General features: G+C 44.8%; 1 protein-coding gene across 1 annotated transcript in view; it reads right to left on the reverse strand.

Moving 5' to 3' along the window:
• Positions 1-1,216: 1,216 nt before the first annotated feature.
• LOC138591359 (fibroblast growth factor receptor-like 1) overlaps positions 1,217-25,227 on the reverse strand; it is a 31,556-nt gene continuing 7,545 nt past the window's right edge. The window contains exons 3-7 of the mRNA XM_069661932.1: positions 11,800-12,072; positions 5,112-5,198; positions 4,384-4,668; positions 3,363-3,716; positions 1,217-2,751 (exon numbers count right to left, since the gene is read on the reverse strand). Of these exons, the coding sequence (XP_069518033.1) occupies positions 2,306-2,751; positions 3,363-3,716; positions 4,384-4,668; positions 5,112-5,198; positions 11,800-12,072 (1,445 nt within the window). The 3' untranslated portion in view covers positions 1,217-2,305. The remainder of the gene's footprint in view (positions 2,752-3,362; positions 3,717-4,383; positions 4,669-5,111; positions 5,199-11,799; positions 12,073-25,227) is intronic.

Genomic DNA, 25,227 nt, shown 5'->3' on the forward strand with positions numbered 1-25,227 from the left:
GCTTACAACCAAACAAGAGCTCACCTGACACAATGCTCCCCTTCTTTCCTGAGCAATCACAGGGTCCTGTCACATCACTCCCACAGCAGGACAATGCACTTCCTAAATGGTGAAAGGAAATCCTACCTAGATTGGAGTTGAATGAGGTGGTAGTGCGGACCAGACGGGGGGGAGGCGGAGGGGGTTGATTCACTTAAATGGGGGGGAAAGATGCTGGTCACTCGGTGTAGTCTTGCAGGGGCCGTCACTCATCTAAAGAGGGGACTGTGTGAGACTGCTCTTGTGTCTGTGCGCTATCTATTCAGTCATTCATCCCAATACTTCTGCTGGCTGCCCTCTGTGTCACCCTCACAGACACTTCAGCTCCCTGAAAGGAAGAAAGTGGACAGTACCAGCACTTCTATTTGAGGACAGGTAGCCGCCACTGTTACCGTGCATTCACTTATCTCTATTTACAGATTCTACACAGTACAATATTCTACATAGTAGAATCCGTAGACAGGGACGTGGATTTCCCGGAAGGCAAGTGTTCTGGTTTCCGTTTGAACTACGCTTGTAGTCAGAGTAATATTGACCAATCACGTATCAGCAGGCTGCGGCGATGCAAGAAAAATAGTACCTGAGGAGAGCAAAAGCAGGCGGAAAGTCAGCCACCGTAATGACATCACGGCTCCCATCAGCGTGATCTGACGACGATTTAGCTTCTTATTAATCTCTATAAACAGATATTCAGCTAACAATCCGTTCTAGATCTAAAATTTAACTTGAGATGAATTCCTTTGAGCCTGTGTCACGACATTCGTACAGATTTCCTGACTTCCTCGAATGCATCGGACAATCCGACCTCCGTTCAACAAATGAGCATTTTAAAAGTTTTCTTCTCCTCTTGAGGACAGACCTGACAAAGCTTGAATTTTTACTTCTTACAAATCTGCATCATGATGTTGAAATTTCAGCAAAGTTAAGACACGTTAATAACGAGTAAATCACAATAAAACGGTTTCTGTTTCTGTAACAATGCAGCACGCGGAAAAGGAAGTCTACATGGGAAGTCGCTTACCGCCCGGCACGTTCACCGGTGTCCCCAGAGGCTATATCGTCTCAGACTGGCCGATGGGATCCCAGATTGTGCTTTCACAAGGCCTTTTACACCTTTTGTCAGCAGGCAGAGTGCAGCTGTTCAAAGAATACATTATTTTTCGTTTAGCGTGTTCGTTTCAGGTCATTTAATCAAACCTAACCATCACACTTTAGATGACTTAGTTTTTGAGCTTTGAACAGAGTACATCATCATACAAGATTGTCAAATATAACCAATTACATACAGAAATACCTAAAATATTGGCATGAACTAAATGTGATTAAACTGGATGACAACGTACTCAAAATGTACTATACATAACAACAACAGTATACTTTAATAACATTACATAGATATGTAAAACGCCTTACTCTGAAAAATAAACTTTTGATACATTTTTTTAGCAAAATAAATTAAATATTCATGACTCAGTTTGATTATAAACGACTACAGCTTCATAAACTGTGGATACGATGGAGGTCTAAAAGAATGCTAGTGTCTGATGATGGAATCTACCTTAAAAAAGTCAAAATGATCATGACGACCATTTCAGTTCTTCCATCCCCTGCAGTCTTAGGCAAGGTTTGCACGCCGTTAAAAGGCTCTAAAACTTACCGGTCTACTCTATTTCACTTTAAACAGAGGACAAAAGTGAGGGATGGAGGAAGGTAACAAGGATAGTGGTCAGCATTCCAAACATTATGCACCTTTAACAAAGAAAAGGACTACCTGAGTAGGAGCGTAAAAAAAACCAGCCCCTTTGTAAGTCTTGAGTACCACTTTCATCTTCGTTCAGGCAGACTGTGGAGGATCTCTGCGCTCTGACAGCTGAACAAGTGAAAGGTAAAACCTAAACTCCATTTTCCTCACGTAGGAAAACTCAACTGCTGAGGAGGAGCTGTCAGCTGGCCTGAATAGCTGCGATTAAACTCACACGCTGCAAAAATGTCCTTGTCCTTTTTCCGTATTAAGTGCACAACAAGGATTAATGGATTTTTAGTGGTGTGAGGATCTGACAGGTAAAAAATTAGCACCAAATATGGAAGTTTGGATGTAAAAAACACAAGGTGTGTGTCACTGGCCACTGTTTTTCCCCATATGCACACTGATAATCTCCAGCTACCAGAAGAGTCTGATGATTATCAAGAGTTAATGCCATGTGAGTGTCACTCAGGAGGTCCATAACTCACTGAAACAGTCAGTGAGGGGTATTTGGCACGCAGGCTAACACTGAAAATGAATGTGTTGATGCTGATGTACTTTCCCGTCCACGTGGGAGTGAGTGTGCGTGTGAATGTCAGTGTAGATTTTCGGGTAGATTTTTGCGGGGATTGTTGGTCCTCCCTGTGTGAGGAGGAGCTGCTGCTGTGCCAGGTACTCCTCATAGTTCATGGAGCTCATGCAGTCTTTCTCCGGGCTGGAGGAGCTGGAGGACGGAGCCACGCAGCCCCGGTCCCGGTCCCGATACGGCAGCCGGTGGGAGCTCTGCAGTACCTGTGATGCGGCGGCTGCAGGAGCGCTGGGAGGGGGGCAGTGCTTTCTGCTCTGGCAGAACCACAGCAGCACCGTGCCAAAGATGAACACGATCCCAGCAGGGATGCCGATGATGACGGGCCAGGGGAGGGAGCTGGAGGCTGGCGAGAACAGGGGCGTGATGGGAGGCTTTGTGTCTGCAAAGGAAGAGGGCCAAAATAGAATCAAAGCATGTCTACAACTTTGAAATGTTGCCAAGAGTTTGTTCAAATGCACAGGTGAAGCGCTTAAGGCCTTTCAAAATGTTTATTTATTGCCGTCAATTAATCTGTTGATTATTGTGTTGGACAATTAAATGTCCTAATAACAGTCCAAAACTAACAGATGTGTTTTACTGAGTCTTTGAAGAGAGAATTGATGAATCAGATGATGATTTCATCTCTTAGAGGCTAACAGCTTCAATGATTTCCTTCAGGTTATGTACAGAAAAACAAAAAAAGATGATGGACTTGCTTGAATGGCCGGTTACTTTGAGGGTTTTGTATTATTTGGTGAAGAGTAACAAACCCAAACAAACAGCCGACAACACAAGACTTGTGCTTGTTGTTGCTCTGATAACGTCTGGCCTTGTAACTTTTCTCTTACATGTATGTACTCCCACTTTAACTTCAGAATAAACTGCCATATAGTATACAAACTGATAGCAGAGATCTGGTTCAGGCTGCTGATGCATTACTCTGCAGTATGTTTGCAGCACTGCTTGCTGTTGTGGCAGTGACTCACTGTAAACACATTCCCCAGGCCTCACCTGGCAGCACAGTGAGGAAGGCGCTGCGGAAGCTGTAGCCCATGGTGTTGGCGCCTAAGCAGATGTACATGCCGGCGTCGTCCTCCTTGGCGCGGGTAATGAGCAGCTTGTTGAGGTAGGAGCCGTCGGGTCGCGACCACACCTCCCCCGTGGGCAGCACCACGAATCGATGGTCCCCCACCTCGATGGTGGAGTTGTAGCGGCTCTCCTCGTTAGTCTCGACGCGTTTGAGCCACTGAATCACCGGCTTCACGTCGCTCCTCACTTTGCACTGGAACGACGTGGTGCCCCCGAAGTCCACCGTCGTGTTGACCGGGTGAGTGCCGGTCAAAACGGGCTTGGAGTTCGTCCTCTCTGCGCGCACACAGAGAAAAACTGTCAAGACACACACAGACATCTTTTTGACATGACAGGCCTTCTGCGGATAGATGAGGTCTTAGTTGTCCATGACCTTATTAGCCTCCGGCTTAGAACTTATAATTGACAGAGAGGGAGGAATACCACATGTAACACAAGAAGTATGTGTGATTAGTTTCCTCTCTTTCTTTGCTCCTGGTTGTACAGAACACATTTCTCATGGGAGAGGGGGGCAGCGGGTCTGGCAGACAGCTGGGCTTTAATCAGCTCCAGATTGGGTGGAGGGTCTCTGAGTTGAACAGCCCCCCCCTCCCTGTGCAAACACCAGGGCACAAGCCCTTGCTCTCAAGCCTGCTTCCTCAATATGCTTCTCATATACATGATTACACAAGCACATTCATCCATGCAGCGAGGATATGAATAAGACCTGCTGATCGCAATCAGACGGCAGGGGTAGGTAGATCAGAGGGAAAATTGTTGTTTTTAAGGTTACGGTTCTACCTGCGCTATTTCCTGCAGCAATGTACTAAAGATCAGAAAAATGATCCACATAAACAGCAGTAATCATTCAGATTAATTACCCTTGCCTCATCTGTTAGCAGTCATACTTCCAGGTGAATATGCCTGGTATGCGTACAGCTCAGCCTCTCTGTGGGATACTCACGTATGACCTCAACTTTGTACGTGGCGTTGATTTCTCCTGCGCGATTGGAGACCCTGCAGGTGTATCTGCCGCTGTTCTCCGGCGTCAGGTTCCTCAGACTCAGAGTCCACTTCTTCTGACGGCCCTCGCCGACCTCCTGCTCGGTGAGCGGCCTGTCGTCCTTCAGCCACACGATGTCCGGGCGAGGATTTCCACTGGCCATGCATTTGAGCCGCACCGAGCTGCCGACGGGACGAGCTATCACCCTTTTTCTCATCTTAGCGGGCTGGGTGAAGCGGGGGCGCACTGGAGGGGACAAAAAGAAACATTTATCACTGGATACATGACTTCAGCGCACAAAATATCCAGTACTTTACACCTACTGATATGTTTAACTTTTCAGATGTTGTTCTGTTTATTTGAATTCTTTTTTTTTGTCTATAAAAGTTGCAAAATCAAAAACAGAATAACTAAGCAACACTTTAAATAGAATTTAAATACAGACATTATGTTCACTGTGATTGATATGAGATGTTTTAGGATTTGGCTAACAGTTTCACAATACAGAGATTAAAGGAAAGCAATGGACGCCTGGGGATGGATACACATCCAAAAAAGAATGGTTTGCATATGTTTAGCTGTGATTTAGAGTACACGTTATCAGTAGTTAATAGGATACATGCAGAACCACTTGGACTGGACAATAATTCATCACTGCATCATTAATAGCATGTCAGCAGAGCTCTTACCAGATTTTTCTAACAAGCCATCAGCGCCCAGGTCGGACTCTGCTCCCTCAGCCGCCCCGGGTCCTTTTTTATCAGAGCCTGAGTCATCTGTTGACACAACAAGACGACACAGCAAGGTTTGAGTTGTTTTGCAGTAAGGATGAAGGAAATCTTGCAGAATTTAACTCTTAACACACATTTTTAAGTTCAAGAATGAACTTCCTTCCTGTTATAAGAGAACCAGCTACCTTATAGAAGTGTTATTCACCGTATGCACTCACATAGGTCTGAAGCATTAAACAAGAATTTATCTTTAACCTTATGCTTCCTTAATTGCTGGAAACACCTTTCAGTTTTCGAGGCAATATTAAGAAGCATGTGCTTTGTTATTGTGGGTGTATTGATACTTTGAAAGCCTTTCCATCAGAGTCCCCTTCTCAATTCTTGACAATACAACCACAGCTCTCATGGCAGCCAGTCAACACCGAGCAGGCGTCCTTGGCTCTTTCTGAGTAAATTTAGCGTTTATAGATATGCTCCTCTGAGCGAGGTGCATGCTCAGGTCAAACTCTGCAACATTTTGGCAGTAATATGATCGGTTTTCATAAGCCCCGTTTCAGGAGACAGCTGTGGCGTTTATGTCATTGGCTGACATCATGCAGCGGAGCTAAGACCGGGCTTAGGGACAATATAATGAGTGAAACCTAATCGACGGTGTGTGATGCACATCGACTTTTCGAGTTAACCGTTGATGAATTAAAGGAGCAGATCAGGTTTCACGCCAATATCTGACACTCCGACATTAAGCAGATGATTAATGAACGCTGGCTGCTGTCAAATGATTTTATATAATACTACAGAGGAGCCCTTTCACATTAGATATCTTAAGTCAAGGGAAAGACGGAGTAATATCCCAAAGTAAAGGCCAAGTTAATGGATTTTAACGGAACAGATTTAATAGTTACAAATGGAAAAAAACATCCCGTCTTGTACCTTTCATAGCTCTTCTTGATTTCAAGTTCGGTGCAGGCTCAAGTTGGATTTTTCTAGATGCAGTTTGGCACACTTGATTCCCTCTCAGGGTTTGATTGGGTCAGGTAAAGAGACCAGATGTGACTTCTAACCCCCTCGTTCTGCCTCCCTCCGAGTCCCCCCGAAACCCTCAAAGCTCTCCAGGGTTCTCTGGGTACAAACCCTCCTTTGTTTGTCCCCTGCAGCACCGAGCCCAGCCATGATGTCATGGCTATTTGAAGGGGTTTAACTGGCCAACTATAATAACCCATTCCTTTAAAAAACAGCCTCCTCTGGAAGAAATATTTCTCTGTTGCTCACTCGGGCTCTCCGCATTCCTCCCGGTTCCTGAACCTCCCAATCCAAACAGAACATGCTCCCACACTGCCGGGGTTTTCTTTTGGACTTTTTTTTTTTTCCTGAATCTATTTCCTCTTTACTTTTCGGCGATTCTAGGGAACAATGGCGCCCTTCATACGTCTGTCCTGTTAAAGTTATCCCTTGCCACTATTGTTTTTACACAATGTTGGCTCAGTAGGCTGCAGACAGGGGTGAGGTAGGACGTCTTATTGCTGCCATATGATTGTTATTTTTGGAAAACGTAAAACTAAAACAAACAATAAATGAGGGGTGACTTGGGGGCCTGATCTCGTGTGCAGTAAAAGCTGCATTTTATTATGCAATCAGTGATCAAACAAAAGTCCTTATACTTTATGTACCGTATGAAATCAAACGCTTGTTATGCAATGGAAATTCAATCACATTAGTCATGATTGAACTGCATGCAAGTAAATGTGAAAGTATCAACTTGTTTAAAATACAATCAGCCTCCTTCCGTACGACTTAAGATCCATTCATAGTCTTGCTACAGTGTTTAGGGTCTGACGCCATCCCCTCCCACTTCATTCACAAATCGAGCCACAGGAAACAGGTCACTACACTCTCTCCGCTGGCCTCCTGTGCCAGCTGAATCACAGGAAAAGGCCTGATGATTTGAGGTCACAATGAGCTCCAGATGTTTGTTGGGGACATTGTAATGTCCAGGGAAAGTTATGCTCAGTGGCCTCACATCGCACTCTGGAAATCTCCAAACAGCTACCACATGTGATCAGTCGCACACGGGGCAGTTTATCTAACAGTTGGCCTGACAACGACTCCACAGAGCAGCAGCATAAAACCTGTGCTGCCAGAGCTGTAATGTTTCGTCTGCGCAGACATAAACATTAAAATCCAATCCTGTTAATGTTAATATGACAATCCCGTCTTAATGCTAATATGCGGCTCGCTGTAGCCCGAGCAGCTGAGGACAAAGAGGTTGCTGCATACATCAGTGTATCCTGGTGGGGGTGCTGGGAGGGGATCGGGCCAGTTGTCAGGAGACCACCCCAAACAGGGCCCAAACAGCCAGCTGGAGGGATTGAGGAGGCGCCATGTTGCACTGACTGACCAGATTCTTCAGATAGCTCAGGGGAGGACAGGCTGTCCGCTGGCAGATGGGAGGAGGGAGATCTCTCCAGCTACAGTCGAACCCCCCCTTCCTCTTCCTTACATCACCCTGCAAACCACTCACTCTCTCCCCTCCTATCTCCCTCCATGTCTTCGCTGTCTCTTTATCTTACCGTCTGTCTTCTGCACGGTCCCAGGCGACGTTTAAAATGTTATACTCTCCACATTCGGCCTCGAACTTGAGCAGCTGCCAGGATTTTGTCGACCCCTCTCCCCTGACCAGCAGAATAACCGACTGACTGCCTGTCTTACTTTTTTTCTCTCTCTGATCCAGTAAAAATAATAAACTGACATGATGGATACTGTATGTGGAGCTACGCTGGGAGCTACCCCTCATTTACAGTATTTCAAATAAATAAGCTCACTCCTCTGATCTTTTTGAGCAACATAATAAGCCTCCCAGCGGGTCACTACAGTTAACTGCACGCAGCTAAATTTAAATGGCGGACAATTAGGCGATTCAGCGTTAATGGAAAGTGTTGCTCATGATAATTGCGGACTATTTGGCTGCATTAAGCCGACTGCAATCCTGAAAGTATTTTGACAATGAGGCCCCCTAATCTTTGTGGCAAAAAGGCGCCCAGAATGCAACACGGCCCTGATGGAACAATTATCTATAAAAACAAACGCTGGTGCCTAATGGGATGACGGACAAGAGGAGTAGTATCCAGGGTTGGCCTGTCACGCTACCACCCCCACCAGTGGATGTGTAGGAAATGGAACAAACCAGAACAGGATTAAGAGTTGGGCCAGAAAGTCTCAAGGTATCTCCATAAAGGGCAAAAACACCCCTGATAAAAATCTCATGGAAATATGCTTCCAAGACTTATGATTGAACTGCCAAAGGTATTTTTTGTCCAAACGAAATGGCAGAGTGGGAGCGGAGCATGGCATGCAGTCAGGTCGAACTGATCCCTGCCAGCTTCATCGCAGACGTCTTAAATTGTTTTCATTAAAGTCTTCATTCTCACTCAGCCGCGCCGCAGCAGAAGCCAAAGCAGACAAATTATGTGTCACATAAACACACCAGAGGGAGAAAGTTGTTATCTATCACCAAGATTAATCTGCTCATTGTGTCTGCTGTATGTGTGAGCGCACGCAGGCAGACAGGTCTGGCTTTCATTTATCAAAATCATCATTCTGTATCTCGCAGCTTTAAATCAATATTCAAATCCAGAAGTGAATCCCACATGCATGTAGAGTATTTGGCTCGAATGAAGAGAAAAATACGTTATCTTAAAAAATAACTTGTCTCTGAGTTAAAAGTGACAGGTGGTCAGGGAAACTCAGACGATTCTTCCCTTTTATGTCTTTTTTTTTCGATTTTTGAAAGCTCAGCTCGCAAAGATCTCCAAGAAATATATTTTTTAGTATGTGAACAACAAAAAACAGGCGAGAGAAATGCTAAATCTGTCATTAAAATATTTCTGTTAGAATTAAAAGATGAGTCCTTAAGTTTTCTTTTCATTTAAACGTGCACTGTGTAAGATTCCACATGTATTCATCATTTTTTATTGCCAATGTGTGAAGGGATAGTAGAGGACCTGAAAAATTGAGACCTTCCCCAACTCCCTCCATTGCCTCTAACAGCCTGTGGGCTGATTCCTATGTAAAGCATTCAGGCCGGTTTACCCGTGAAAAGAAGAGGATGTGATGTATCTCCTCACCTCGCCGCCTCATTCTCCGCCCCTACAGTCAACAGTGTACAACACGAGACAACGCAAGCTAACAAATGGAGATGGATAATGCCAACAAGCGACCGGTACCCACAACAAACCCAACACAAAGAACACGCAAAAATAAAAAACTTTATCTAGTGAAGCCCATCTGGCCAAACAGGAATATGAGCGATGTCAGGGGGAAAACTAGAGTCAAAAACGGCAGGGCATGCGAATCATTGAGAGACCTTCGATTGCTTTTTGGGATCAAAACAGACCCACAACTGGCTTTCTTGCTATTGGACAGGTAAGCTGACCTCGCCGCAAAGCATATGAAACATATATCATTGTGACATTGTGGTTTTAGCTGGGGAATGTTCGCTAATGCTGGTGATGATTTGCTTGTTTCGCCGGCGTAATTTGCTGTTTGGTTATGAAGCACAATGCCAGATTCATGCAGTGTATTTACATTAGAGCTAGTTGGCTAACCTTAGCATGCGCGCTAACGTTATGAAGACCAAAATGCTATCTGAGTGTGTATGTCAGTTATCTAGCTTGAAAAATAACTTTGCCAGCTAACATGACAAACAGTAAATTATGTAGCAGAACAAAGCAAATGTGTATAACTACTGATTGTTTTCTATTAGCCAATATCATCGCATTATCTGCCTAGACTAAGGTTAGCCAGCCAGCTGTAAGCTGGCAACAAGCTACCGTTAGCAAACAAGCAAACGTTAGCTTGTGCTATCGCAGACGACTGCCAGTTAGCCAACGTTGCAAAATACCGTCGACTGGATAACATCAGCGCGTGCAAGAAGGTTGACTACAGTTCACTCAACAGCCAACAGTGTCACTTACAACAAGGATTTTTCAAAGCTACGCAGTCCATCTTTAATTGTTGCCGGGGTGTGTCATTTTTGTATGTGCTATACTGTACTTGTTATTTTCACATTATTATGATCAGCACTTCAAGGGGAGTTTCAATAAATGTAGTCATACTTACTTTTCACTTTTGCTGACACATCCCAGTAAATTTACCACGACATTTCAACTCCTTTCAGGGCTATAACTTTTTTTATATTTCAAATGTTTAGCTGAATTTTTACGACATCATGTCTTGTAATAATGCCAGATGTTACAAGCCTCATTGTAATGCTGCTGCGTAGAAACTCTTTCTCTAAAGCGTATTAAAAGTAAAATGACAAAAAAAACCTCCTGATTTATTTTTAATTAAAATAACTACAGACGTGTTTGACTGATGTTTTTTGTTGACTCCACTCCCCATATCAAAGAACCACATTTACTTTCTTTCAGTAGAAAAACATTCAATAGACCCACTCCATCACATCAAACGATGCCAAGTCTGTGACAGTATCCATTCAACAGAGCCTTGAAACTAACCTTAAATGACACACTGGCTGTCATCCATCATAGTATTGATCCACATCAAAGTGTATATAAAACTCAGAGTGCCCTTTAAGTGCACTGCAGACACAGACATAGCCATGTCTGACTTTGATACTATATAGAACAACTGTAGAATGAACCTTGACATTATAGCTGGCTCGGTGCCTCGATCCCCAACCTTTCATTTGAGCACAATCAGCAGACACCCTCTCTTTGAACTCACCGACGGCCTCATATTGAGGGGGACCCTAAAATAGACCTAGTCTAGTCTATTCCCATCTCGCAAGCGTTATTTACAACGCAAAGCATGGTTTCCTCAAGTGCTCTGTGTTTTCCACATCTGCCTGATTATGGCTCTTCTTCTGAACCCCGGCTGTCACAAGACCAGGCTACAGCTCCTTCTGAGAGAGAGATCGCAGACTCTGGCCCTAATTAGGCATCTTAGAGTAATTAGACTAAACACAGCCTTCACGCTCCACTCCGCTCATTCATCATGCTCCGCTCTAGCAGCAGAGGAAATGCACTGTATGCACATGCACAAACGTGGAACACACTCAGTCAGATGGTGCCCTAATCCTCCGGGCTCCATTGAAGAGCTGTGTGAGAGTTGGAAGACAAACCGGCACTATTATGCTGAATGTGGTTCTTATTGTGGAGCTGCAGACCTCCTGCCTCCGCGGAGTGTAGCCTAAGGAAAAGGAAGAGCTTGAGATCCAATTGAGTAAAAGAGGATGAAGTGGTATGAAACAATATCCCATGCCGATGTTGACTTTGGGCAGGGAGAGGTAGGGGCTGTAACAAATACAATAGATGAGAGGATCAACCACTAAACCTACATAAATCCGCTTGTTTTAGACCTCGACCCCTGTGAGTGATGCTGCCTTTTAACATCTGAGCTGTGGTGAGATTTGTGACTGAAGGAAAGCTCTGATCGGGGGGCTGACTCACCAACACGCTTTCTGGTTTGAGTTAACAAACAGGTGACTTCATGTTTTATAGATGCTGAATTGAGTTTTAACAGGAGTGACACATTTTACAAACCTCAATGATCTCATCCCGCAAACCTGAGGAGAAACAGGTTATACAAACTTTCCAATGTGATACGCACAAAATCCACGCGCACTCACCGATGACGATGAGGGTGTAGTTGATGTTAACGCTCCCAAAGCCGTTGGTGGCTTTGCAGATGTAGGTCCCCGTGTCATCTGCCTCCACCTCCTTGATCTTCAGCGCCATGCGGAGGATTCGGAAACGGATCCAGCCGCTGTGGATGTTGCGCCCATCTTTGGTCCACATTATGAGGGGTGGGGGGTCTCCTTCCACCGGACAGGGCAGCTTGATGGCGCTCCCAAGCCGGGCCGTCTGTCTGTGAGCAACTTTCTCAGACACCCGAGGAGGTCCTGAGGACACAAACACGAGAATTATTAATTCTGTGAAAGCAATTTTTTGAAAACCTTAAAGGGGGGGTATTATGCAAATTTCAAGCTTCATATTTCACTCTGTGATACCTGTGGAGTAGCTTAGCATCATTTGCAGTAAAAAAAAAAACTTTTTTCTCACGCCGGTGCTCTGTGCAGGCCCTCATACAGCCTCTGCCTGACACGTCAGCTCTGTCCCTTTAAGAAACCCCACCCCTACAAGCTCACTTTCTTCTGATTGGCCAGCTCTCTGAAGCCTGCTGAGGCTGCACTTTGTGTAAAACCTGGCATTCGCAGCAGCCTGCAGACTGAGCTGAGCAGCCTGGGGATTACTCCAACATACTTTTACCTACAGCTTTGAAACTTCACTCACGATTAGTCTGGACATCCAACATTGTAACATTGTATATATGTCTTAAAATATGAAACAGCATAATACCCCCTCTTTAATATGCTTTGAAGAGAGGAAAACACAGTATGTTTTGAATTTGCAGCCCACAGTAACAATGAATATGAGTTTTTTAAGCCGATAACACGTTTTGACCTATGACCCTTTTAAGCGAATTCAAGTTTTCCCTTTTCAGATTGTTTTTGATTTGATTTGAACAAGAAAAAAAGAGACAAGATATCAACAAATTCTAAAAAATAAATGCATATTAAAAAGTTCCTCTCATTGTCAAAGTAATCTCACCTCAAGCTGTAATTCAGTAGCTGCTCTGGAGCACTTAAAACATTAAAGCCAACATAGACAAGCAGTCCTTTCACAACATCTGGAAAGCCAGAACAGCTACCAAATGGACCTTTTGGTGAGATTGTTTGACCAACTGCAGTTTCCAGGTTCATGAATTAAATCTAAATCTAATTTCCCCCCTCCTTCCTCTCCTTTCAATCATCTTGCAAACCCTTTTGGTGAGTCCTGAAGCCCAGTTTGGAAACTACTGATTAAGACCATCAATAACCACCATACATAAAGGTGGAAAACTGGCGGAAGCTTCCCTGGCCTATTGACAAAGAAGATGAGAAGCCTTATATCCAATATACTTTCACATACATTAGCTTAATTATGGATGAAGATAAACATTAGAGTAAGCACACGAAAGTTTATTGGAATCAGAGAATGAAATTAAACGCCTGAATCCTGATCTCCCCTCTAAAACAGCTCTACAGACAGCTCTGAAAACACTTTGGATGTGGGCAGATGGAATGAGATAGAGGTAATTTGTCATCTTTTTGTCTGATTACCCAGATATGTCGAAACCAGATTGCAATAATTGGACAGGCCCTGTCGTCCGCTGCCTGCGCAGAGAGGGTAAAGTGTTCTGGCTCTGGTTTTGCGTAGCGTGCGAGAGATCAAAGCGATGAGGGGGGCGGGTCGCGGTGAGACGGACAGCAGCCCGTTCTCCCTGCTCTTAATTGGCTCAGGTCTGCTCCCTCAGATCTGGTGAAGTGGAGCGGGCCGAAACACCCTGTGATGGTGTTAGGAGGCCTGCGCCGCTGCTGCTTGCACAGCACCAGGCGTTCAGCTAACCCCCCACTAAAAGCTAAACAAAACCCGGAGTCAGTGAGCAGACGAGACGCTGAGGAGAAACAGGAGATCGGGGGGAGAGAAAGAGGGGGAGGAAATGCAACCAAACCCTATAGCAGCAACAGCCCTCAAAAGTACACAGAGCGCAGACTGCGCCCCAGAACAAATGGCCGGTCTGGTAGCAGTAAAAACAATGGGGAGGGTAAGTACACATGGCCTCTCCTAACACATACACACACGCTCAAACACACACATAGAGTCACATTCCTTTGGTGCATTTCACACATATGGTAAACAAGAAGTTCATTAGACTGATGGGGCTGCAGTGGGGGGAGGTGACACAGGTAACTCCATCTGGCTGTTTTATCCATCACATTGCCGACAGATATATCTCAGCTGCAGGTACAACATCTGGACAGCTGGGCCGGTGACCTGCGATTCTTAAAAAGCCGGACTTACTCGAATAAGAAGAAACTAAAATAAAGTGTAATTTTGCCGTTATCCTTCGTGGACACTCTTTTCCTTCCTCTCTGTGGACGGCCTTCCCGGTCCAGAGCGTGCACAGGAAATTGTAAGTGTCATTGTTTATGTCTGTGGAGAAAACGCGACCGCAGATTTTTTTTGGCTGTTGTCAGCTGGCCCATATCTCACTCCTCTGCTACCAGGAAAGCAGAACAGAGGCACTCACTGTTCACTGCTCCTTACTCTGCTTGAGGACCACGAACAGGTCACGGCGTTGGCTTGCTGCAGCTGGAGCTCACATGGGCCGAGTTGATTCTGAAAGACTGAACCGCCTTGTAAATACATAAATACATGTCTGCCAAATATTGAACAAATAGGCTTCAGTTATCTCATCTGACTTAAAAGCCCTGCAAGCCAATCAAGCATGAGTTCCTTCTGGATTAATAAAGAGGACCGCCACACAAAAACAACCCCTGATTCATGGAAAAGGTTGAGCTGAGGCAAAGTGTCAAAACACACTGACTCTGCACAGGTATTACTTCTGACAAAAAAGATTTTGGAAAGCTGGAAAAGCAGAGTTTTATTCTTCCAGGTAAATAAAAAGAGACAGGGAACGTCTGAGTGCTCTTTTCCATTCGTAAAAATATACAACGGTGAACTGCAAAACCTCTCTGCAGAGTTGTTTGCACAGAATTCGATACCTATCAAACCTTAATATACGGCCTCCGGGGAGGATCCTTCTTTAAATGTGGCTTTTAAACTTTTTTTCACCTATATGATCAGATGGTTTTTATGTTGATGCTGCAGTGAAACTTACTCCCTAAAGATGTTTTTTCATTATACCATGCATCCGTTGTTAAATATTTAAAGGAGTGGTTGGACAGAGATTATTACACCATAAGGGTGCTTTCACACCTGAGCTGTTTGGTTCATTTGAACCAAAACCTGGTGCGTTTAGCCGGATAGTCCGGTCGGTTCGAGGTGGAGGGAAAGCAATCTCGAACTTTGGTGCAGACCAAAATGGGGGTCTTGGTTTGCTTCCAAGAGGTCCAGAATTTGGTTCACTGTAGGTGAGAAAGCGATCCAAACCAAATTTAGGAAGTGAACCAAAAGTTATTAAAGGGGCTATATGGGCTGACCAAACAATTTCACGAATGCTTGTGAAAATGCAGAAGAACATGGAGGTATACAAACTATTCAGTGACAAACTAAAGGAGAGTGGGACTGATCGAACGATGAGTAAAAGTAAAACAAGACTAGGTCAAAACCTAGTATGTGGCAGGTCGATGTGCGCTTTTGTGGCAATGTGTTACAAGGACTGTCCTTATGAGGCCGATGACAGTGTGTTTGAAAGCAGGTGCGTGCTACAGACGTAGGCGAGGACAGCGGAGGAGCAGCCCCGCCTACTCCCCGAATAAAGTATCCAGAGCTGTATAGACAGAGTCGCTTCAGTCGAGGTCCAATATGCTCCATGATCCGCCATTGCGATGTCGCCACTCTCTCTCTCTCTACGGCGGTGAAAGTACCGTCACTCACTCACTCAGTCAGTCAGTCACATACTGACCCAAAAACTCCGACAACAAAACATTAAAGACCGTGATCATGTTTTCTCACATGGAAATTCTGGCCAATCAGAGAGCAGTTTCCTCGCGCATCAAAACGTTTGGTCCGCTAGTAAAAGCTGCCGTGTGAAAACAACATTGTAACAATTTGGTCTTTGATTCGTATCAAACAAGCAGACTTTAGGTGTGAAAGTACCCTGAGGCAACAGCCATCCGCTTGTTAGCTTAGCATAGCACAACGAGTTGAAACCGAGCTAAATAACAAGCCAACTCTGTCCACAGGTAAACAAAAATCTAGCACTTCTAAGCTCAATATCAAATATGTTTAAATCGCCACAAATACCAAGCAACAAATGTGTGTGTCTAAATTGGTGATAAAGGTCTATGTGATCTTCAACTTATTCAGCACATCTCCGGCTCTTCAGCTATTTGGCTTAATAAACTAAAAAGCTTTGGCTGGTGCTTCAAGTGCAGGGAATGTGCAACAAACGATTTCCTCCCTCCACCTCCACTCTGTAAAAAAAACTCTTTGAAGTCCTTTTGAAAAACATGGCATGAGGAGGTGCTGAAATCAAGGACATCGTCTGAGTTACTTAATAAGTATTTGTGCTATGTGCATGACCACCATCCTTTCTTCAATAGGGACTCTCCTCCTCCTCTGCCTCCCCCCTCTCAAGGACAGGTTCTCTTAACCTTGAAGTTGAAAGCTCTGACACAAACACACAGAGGCCCTGTGTAAAAAAAAATATCACATTCAGAGAAACGGGAAATCGTTGCTTTATCTGCCAGGCTGTAAGATAGATAGTTCATGATGTACCAATACTGGAGATAAATGTATTATAGCTGCACTTGGCTGCTGAACTGAGCCTTACAGTCCTCTACAGATGCAGGGATTAATAGGAGTCTGCCACAGTCATGACAAACTGCTGAGCGTTTCAGAGTGTTTACTCAAATTGTCAGAATTGTTAGCTGCTCTATAAATGGAAATTGATACACATGACCATATGGGCTTCCCCCCCAGTATCGCAGCTACGTTGCTCCTTATTATAGCCGGGCCCCGTGTGTGAATGGAATCTTTCATTGCGCAGGAAGAGGAGGGGGAGGCCTGGCGACTCGCAGAATTAGCTCTGTTTTTCTTTGCTCAATTTGGTGATGGATTATTTTAAGAGAAAGGGGCACATTCAATAAGAGGCATTCTTGTGATTCAGACTAAATATAGCCAATTTGACGAAACCTTGTGAGCCGGTTAATGAACTGTTGATCTGACGTGCAGGCATCCGTGCAGGGAAGTAGGTTAGACGGAGAGAGGAGCACAGAAACATCAGGCTACAAAGGCCGCCAGTCTTGAGCAATGTTCAGCTCTGTCGTCATTCATTTTCTCTTTTACTAAACACCTGTGGATTTATAATGATGTGTACATTCATTTTTCCTCCAATACAAAGTACTTTGGTCTTTCATAGTCATTGCAAGTCAATAAAGGGTTGGCTTGGCTGCTGACAGCCGCTCCAATAGCGAACACCTGGATGTTAACCAACCGCAAAGAGAACAACCTGATAATGCACGCAACACCATCTGCCCAATACAGGATATAGTTATTCAAACAACATTGTAAACATCTCCTAATAAAAAGGATTTGGTCCTTAATCTCCAGCCAACTGCAAGAATTTCTGATGCATCAAAAGGCTTTTGCACACTGCCAGACTTTAGTGATTCATTACTTGGATAAACACTGATCTGACTGAATGTGTCTTCAATATGCGGTATTTACATAAAGGATAAGAGGAAGAGAGACAGATAGAAGCTGGAGAATGCCTCCTCCTACTCAGCAGCACTGTGTTAGCTCAGCAGACCGTGCAAGAGCAGACAGACCTCGAACATAAGAGAGGATGTTTAATGGAGCCTGCGCTTCAAGCGAAATATTCTTAGACTTAGACTTAGACTCAACTTTATTGATCCCTTTGGGATGACTCCCTCTGGGAAATTCAGTCTCCAGCAGCTTATACAGTACAATACAATAGGAAAGAATCAGCACACAGAGGGTAAAAAATAAAGGTCAAAATATATATATCTATCGATATATATATATATATATAAAAAAGTACAAAATTAGATAACAAAATATATAAAATATACACTCTTAGAAAATGTACAAGTAAACAGTGGGTAATAGTTCAATTAAACTAAATTAGGTTATTGCACTGTGGTATTAGGTTATTGCACTGTGGTGAGAGATTATTGCACATTGACAGATTTTTATTGCACATATGACCCTTTGAGAAATAAATAAATATTACTATTGAATAAAAGAAGTTAACTACTATTAACTTTGTGAGCTGAATTAGTGGCTACCGCTTGTGAGAGAGTCTGTCCCTGTTACCTCCTCCCCCTAAGTGAGGAGTTGTACAGCCTGATGGCATGAGGGACAAAGGAGTTCTTCAGTCGGTTAGTCCTGCACTTTGGAAGGAGCAGTCTCTCACTGAACAGGCTCCTCTGGTTGCTGATGACGGTGTGCAGAGGGTGGCTGGCATTGTCCATAATGTCCAACAGTTTGTTTAGTGTCCTTGTCTCTGCCACCGTCACCAGAGGGTCCAGCTTCATGCCGATCACAGAGCCGGCTCGCCTGATCAGTTTATCCAGTCTGGATGTGTCCTTCTTGGATGTGCTGCCTCCCCAGCACACTACAGTGTAAAAGAGGACACTGGCAACCACAGACTGGTAAAACATCCGCAGCAGTTTGCTGCAGATGTTAAAAGACCGCAGTCTCCTTAGGAAGTACATCCTGCCTTGTGTCTTCCCGTACAGGTGGCTGGTGTGTGTTGACCAGTCCAGTTTGTTGTCCAGACACAGCCCGATCATGCATCATTCTATCATGCATCTCTTGAAAGCTCAGGAGCACTTGTGTAACACAAATCAGCAAAATGGACAGACAAAACGAGAGTTCAAGAAGCGTGAGAGGGAAGAAAAGAAAATGCACAAAACATGAAAGCTAGAAACCAAAGGCAGAGCCGGGGACTTTACTTGAAACTGAAGGGGCTGGGTGAAGGTAAAAGGTGAGACGGACACGGCAGCTCGGGGGAGTGTGTGAAAGGCCAGAGCTTCTGTTCGGGGCCTGCTGCTGCTCTGCTCGGCTATACATTTCACAAGCAGAGATAAAAATCAGCATAAAACAGTGAGAGAGAAAGAGAGGGGGGGAGAGCCACCTTGGCAATTCAAGAAAGGAGGTGAGGTGAGGCAGGAGAGGAGGTGAAAGTGGACGGGATACGTGGAGTGGCAGCGGAGGCTGTTCTGACAGCAGCGGGGCAGCCGAGGGTGAAGAATGCCGTCTTTTCTTACCCCTCCAGACGTCCTGCCCAGCAACTTCACCCAGTGCGGTAATCAATACCCGTTATTTTCTCCTCTCGGCTTTCCAATCAATAGATAAGAGCAGGGTAAAACCAGCGGGGACAATGGCTCTTTCTTCGGCACCATCTGATGTGGGCTGAATAGCAACTGCTTCGGTGGTGGGAATGGTGCAGGAGGAGCGATTGGGTGACATGAGGGACCAGAGAAACAGCAGGAGGGGGTGGAATAAGAAGAAAGAGGTAAAGAGAATGAGATGCTCCAGTCGATCTGTCTGATTAAAGCAGAATCACTGGGGTAAGATCGCCGCCGCTTGTTAGCAGTGAATCAGCGTCTGCTTCCTCCCCTAATGGCTCCAGAGCAACAGGCTCCCGCCGACCCCCTCATCAAAAGAACAGGAAAGAAACAGAGAGAAATTACTCCAGCGTCATAAAGCTTCTGGAAACATCTCCATCACGTGGCCGACCCTGAGCAGGCCCTACTGTGGAGCCTTTGAACTCTAAGCTGCTATATTTCATTATACTTGACTGCCTTCTCCCGGCCCCAGCTGCCCCTGTCGGGAGAAAAAGACCATATGTGTGTTTTTGTAGACTTCTTACTACTACTACTACAAATCCAGCCTCCACACAGAATAAATCAATCACACATACATATTTGTTTTTGGGCAATAAATTGGATGGATATTGCTATTTTCTTAAAGGAACAACATGTAATATATTTAATGGAATTGATCATAAAATGGCCGTGATATGTCATCAGAGATTAAGGAAACATGCTGAGTTGAATTACTGGCTTCTCCGACAACAAGGCTGCAGCCAGTTTGTTCTCCTCCTGACATTTCCATTCCGATGCGGAACGTCTGTGTGTGGTTTGGCCGGCGCGATCCCGCCCACTGCCCATTTTGTCACCCCAGGTTGCCAGATATAAAACACATTGGCGCACAGGACTCGTTGCTTGTAATTGTCAAAGCGCACGTCTTGCGCTCGAGTAGATTTCAGCGTCCTCGACCTGGCGACCCCGCGTGAGCTTCGTGTTGTACTAGAAGCGAAGCTCTGTTTGGGAATAGCTGATTGCATGGAGTGTGGGTGGTGGAGCAAGTGAGTGAGAGAGACAGGAAGTGTGCGCGCATGAGTAACGAGAGTGAACGGGGACCCGAGCAGACCAGCGGAGGAGTGATCGGCAACTGAAAACAACACGACGCAACTTACTCCTCATGACTGAAGCCACGCTCCCGTGTCTCGCTTCCTGCCCGCTGCTGTGTGTGTAGTGACAGGAGTTCACCTCAAAGCTAGCGGCAGCTTCGTCCCTGTAGCAGGAAAGGCTAACATTCGAATCTGGGGAGGAGGGGGCGGGGAGAGACAACGCTATCCAAAATTTTGATTTGGACTGCAGTACCCTTTTTAGACGTGAGCTGTCAACATATTGGTCCTTTAATATTGGTCATTATTTGTACAGAGGTGGGCCACACCCCCTGAAATAAAGCTGACCTCTGCTATTATTTTCATAAGAATAAATACAGTTTGATAAACATTAAAAAAAACCTTCTGGGGAAAAAAGCAAAAGCCACATATTTAGTGAGTGTAGTTATGATTTAAGCCATTATCTACACAATATATTGATCATGAGATAAAATAAATCAAGGTCCAGGTGGCTCACAGGCTCAGCCAACAGTTTCTTGGGAGAAATCCTCCGATTATAAAACGTATTGATATTTCCTTTATATAAAAAGCCTCCTTCATGACAGGTAAGGGGGTTTTCCATAAGGACTGGATACTTTTCCATACTTCCACAAGCCTGGAAAAGCACAGAGTCCTTATGGAAAGTCCTTACCTTGAATTAAAAGAGGCCTTTCATATGATGTTTTTGGAGTGGCCATTACTGAATAGTGCATAAAAGTTAGAGTGGAACAGTTCATAGCAGGCTTTTCTGATGTTTTACCTCATGTGTTTTAAAATATTATTATTGTATTACCTTAAAAGAACCTTTCTTTCCCCTTTTTAATGTATTTTTTGCTGCTGTTTTTTAAAGGATAAAAGTTGTAAATTCCATGGAAAAATAAAGATTACCGCTGAATTGATGCTAGAAAAGTATTCCCTGTGAAGCCACAGTCCGATTTCCCTTATTCCCGTGTGCAATAAAGCGCTGAAAACTATTAAAAAATGAATTAAAGAGCCATATCTTTGCACTGGCTGACATGCATGACATCACAAAAATAAAGAAAAAATATTCTTAATAAATATAAAACACAGTAAAACACTAACTCAGTGCACTAACTTTTCATGCATATGTGAGTCAGTCATAAAGAGCGCACAGTGAGTGGCTCTCTAGTCGCTTTATCTCACTCCATTAGGCAAAGGCCCGGTGCACACACAGGGGCTGAGTGTGTGCTTAGGGCCACTTATCAGGGAAGAGGCAGCAGGAGGGATGCTGGGAAGGGAAGAGGAAAAAAAAGGCTGGATGGAGTGACAGGCAGAGACAGAGAACGAGGGGTCAGAGGAGGGGAGAGAAATGAAAAAAAAACAAGCCAAGGAGAGAGACGCAGGGTGAGGGTTAAAGACAGGAGGCTTGATTTAGAGAGTGGCAGGGAGCAGAGGGTAAGATGGCAGAGAGGCCTCCTTTAACACACAGCTCATAAGGGGAGGAGGGCTGCATGGGGGAGTGAAGGGGGGATTAGGTGGGCCCAGGCGGCAGTAACCAGGAATCCCAACAATCTCACACCCTACTCCCTGGCCCGGGCTCAGCCTCGGCCACATGACACACACTCAAACAGACCTCTCTCTGCAACACAGAGCAGGGCACCAGCCAGCACCTGTTTATTACTGTCTGTCTGATAGGTTTGGAGATAGAGCGACCACTTGGCACTGAAAGGGACATTGTGTGAACACTCACACGTGTTTGGCTGCTCTGGACCGGCTGCCTGTGTATTGTCTCGTATTCTCCCTCACAAATACACAATAAAATGTAAGTTTGGAGGCAAAATGAGTCATTCATCTGGATGTCATTCAACCGTAGTCCTCAGAAAGTCACGGAAAAGAAGTCTTGAGATAAAACTACTTAAGACTAGTATTCAACCAAACACACCCTCTAGAGCTCCTCTAATCCAGTGTTTCCCGACATGAGGTTTGGGAGCTCCAGAGCAATACCACAAGAAATCTGAGCGTGCTCAAGATGTGAATGATTTAAGAAAAATGGGGACAAGGGATACTCGGGCTGTAGCACACTCAGGATCTTCTCAGCCAAATCAGATTCTGATCATTAAGCAGGATGAAGGATTTTAGTCAGATTGTGAGCTAAAGTTTTGCAGCGTCTCGGCTCGCAGTCTTCGGAGCAGTGCCAAAGAGCATCAGAGAGGCGACGATTTCTAACCTGAAACTGCTTAAAGGAGAAATTCGCCCCTGGAAAAAGCCGCTGTCAGTCAAAGCTGGTGTTCTCTGTAATCGATAGAAGCAATAATATTTTAAATTGGCGCCATAGCTGTGGAGAAAGTTGTACAAACAGTTTGTGGTTTCGCCCATTCTACATTCCTACAACACCCAGCGTGCATTGCGCCCCTCCCTCTGAAAGGAACGGCTCAGCGAGAGACGCTGGAGTGAAATACTACCGTTTTCCAGTCAAGGACATTGATCGCTGCAGGCGATGGCTCAGAGCGAAGAGAATCTGAAATACAATGAGAATATACCGGTGGATCGTCTAACAAATCTTCAGGTCTGCAGTCTGCATTTCAAACCTGAGGATTTTGAACGAGACATGAGATCAAAGGCCGGCATCCTAGATTGAGGAAGTGTAGTTTAGCGAGCTCCCTGGCCTCCGCCAGATGACGCCTTTCACGTAGTCTGGTGGAGGTTTTCCAGGGCCCATTGGAGAAGCGGATAGCATCGTCCAAAGGCACAGAGCCAAACTGCATTTTTTTCCAACCATAATGGAATTAGCTTCCCATAATAGCATGATCGGACTGAGGTTGAAAATTGGCAGCTGGCCCTTTTAATGCAGTATTTTGACTGGTTTTAGTTACGGGCTTGGTTTGTTTTGGAGAGGAAGAGCCCTCTGAGGATAATTTGGCTCAGGGTAAAAACCTTGTGAATGATGAATGCTGAGACTGTAAAGTTTTAAGCTCGCAATGCTGTTGTTTCTGCATTGCTCGGTGGAGAATGATGGAGCGTAAAAACAAAAGTGCAGATATACAACCTACAAAATGCAAGTTGACTCAGTCTAGAGCGATGATTCAAATCATCAACTTTAAGGGGTCTAATTTATACCTATAAATAATACAATGGGAAAAGGAAAACTCATTCTTGGATTAAACTGCATGAAACTCATGTCCAAACTCAGACCAACACTTGGACCCTGTTAATAGGGTTCACAAGTTAACATTTCATTTCATTTTAAGGGCCTGGAGGCCAAAAGTGTGAGTCACAGTTAATAGAGAAAAAAGAGGCAGCGCTGGTAAGATGGCCAAGTTTCAGCACCATTACTCGATAAGCCAAAGCCAAACTTTCACATGATAAATGTTGAGATAAACAAGAAGTCTTTCAAGGAGTTTACCCAAATCAGAAATTACTTGATGAAAGATTATATAAATAAAGGTACAAGTTCAAACAAGTTTTTGATGCCAGTTTTCTTACTTGACTTTTTCAATGCTCCTTCCAAACAGACAACTTTCAGTTGGTTCCAAAAAAGTATTGGCCCTCTATCCCGTATCCACAAGTAGAGATTAGTTCAACAAAAACATTGGGAATCAGTGCTCCCCAGCATGCTAGCTGGACAATAAACCCTGTCAGTCTGTAACACTGTCTCCTCATAATAAGGACTGTGTTTATGTTGTTTTATGGCCTCCATCAGTCAACAGCGAGATGCATCCTGCCACTCCCTGCACATGCCTCCTCTTTCAACCTTCCTGCATTCCACAGCAGGAAAAAACTAACCATACAAGCTACGTTTGGCTCGCTGTGTACAGTTGACGCAGTCGGGAGTCCAGTCTGGAGGTGCGGAATGAGATGCAGATGTCTTATTAAGTCGAGCCACTGTCGCTCTGCGTTGGCCTGATGTTTGACTGACTGTGAGAGATGCACAGAGGCTGTAAACAAGAGCGTTGTGAGCCAGACATGCTGTCACCGGCAGAGCAGAGTATGTGTCTGTCTGTATGTTGTGGTCACATCTGTGTGATGATGATGATGGGCGAGCCTGGCACAGAGAGCCCCTCGATTTGTGTCTTCAGGAACCCTACACCAGCTGAGGATCAGACAATCTCCATGACACTGGGAAGCGCTTTACACCAGCGCCTTTGTCAACAAGGTCCTTTCAGGAGAGGCCCAATGACAGACTGTGATGTAGCAGGAGCGTTTGGGCAGAATGGGGCGATTCAGGCAGGAGCAGGAGGGAGGGAGAGGCTAGTAGAGGAGTGGGTGAGGGAAAGAGAAAGGAGAGCGAGACAGGGACGAGACAGAGAGGGGAGAAGCAAGGCGAGACAGACAGAGGGGGTGGAGGAACTGGCAAAGCTCTCACTGACAGCAATGGGGCCTCTTGACAATCCAGGAATATTGTCTGAAATCAATCTGTCATCGTGGAGCTGTTGAGCCTGTCATTACGATGTGGTACTCGCCCTTTCACAGTGACAATTTGTTCAGTGCTTTCCCAGTTCACCTTACGACTGGGCTGTAAAAAGGTCACTGCCCTCTATCCATCTCTGTCCGCCAGTCTGGCTGTCTCTCTCTTTGTTAATCAACTGTCCAGGCTGAGCCGGACAGTTATTTCATTTGTGTTATTTGTACAGTAACAGGCGACTGATGACCAGAACAGTAAGGAAAGGACTTCTGGACATCATCTTGAATCCTAACGCCTTATATCTGATGAATGTAAACATTTTGCACGGATAATAAGGTGCCAATGATATTACATTTTCAAGCATTGAACAGAAAATACAGCTGAGTCTCTACCTCTTTGCGTCGACTGCATGTGTATAGGTTTGTAGGTGTTTGTGTCCAATGAAATGAAAGGATGGCACTTTGACGCGGGTTATTCAGACCCAGGAAGACATGCTTATAGATGCTGATTGTCTCAGTTCCCATCGCCAGTGAAGTATCATCCTTTCGGTCTCTTTTCTGCTGCGTCACCGTCTGACGTCACAAACACGCCCGAAACAGGGTTACTAAACACTGAAGATGTTACGCTTGTTAGGTCTTTATTGTATCTATTACTCATTCCGTCCATTTATCAAACTCGGTGCCAACAAATGTGGAACGATGTTCGAGC

The sequence above is a fragment of the Semicossyphus pulcher genome, unplaced genomic scaffold (assembly GCF_022749685.1).
Source record: "Semicossyphus pulcher isolate SPU_LCO1_2020_fin unplaced genomic scaffold, fSemPul1.0.p SCAF_14, whole genome shotgun sequence".
Classification (NCBI taxonomy): domain Eukaryota; kingdom Metazoa; phylum Chordata; class Actinopteri; order Labriformes; family Labridae; genus Semicossyphus; species Semicossyphus pulcher.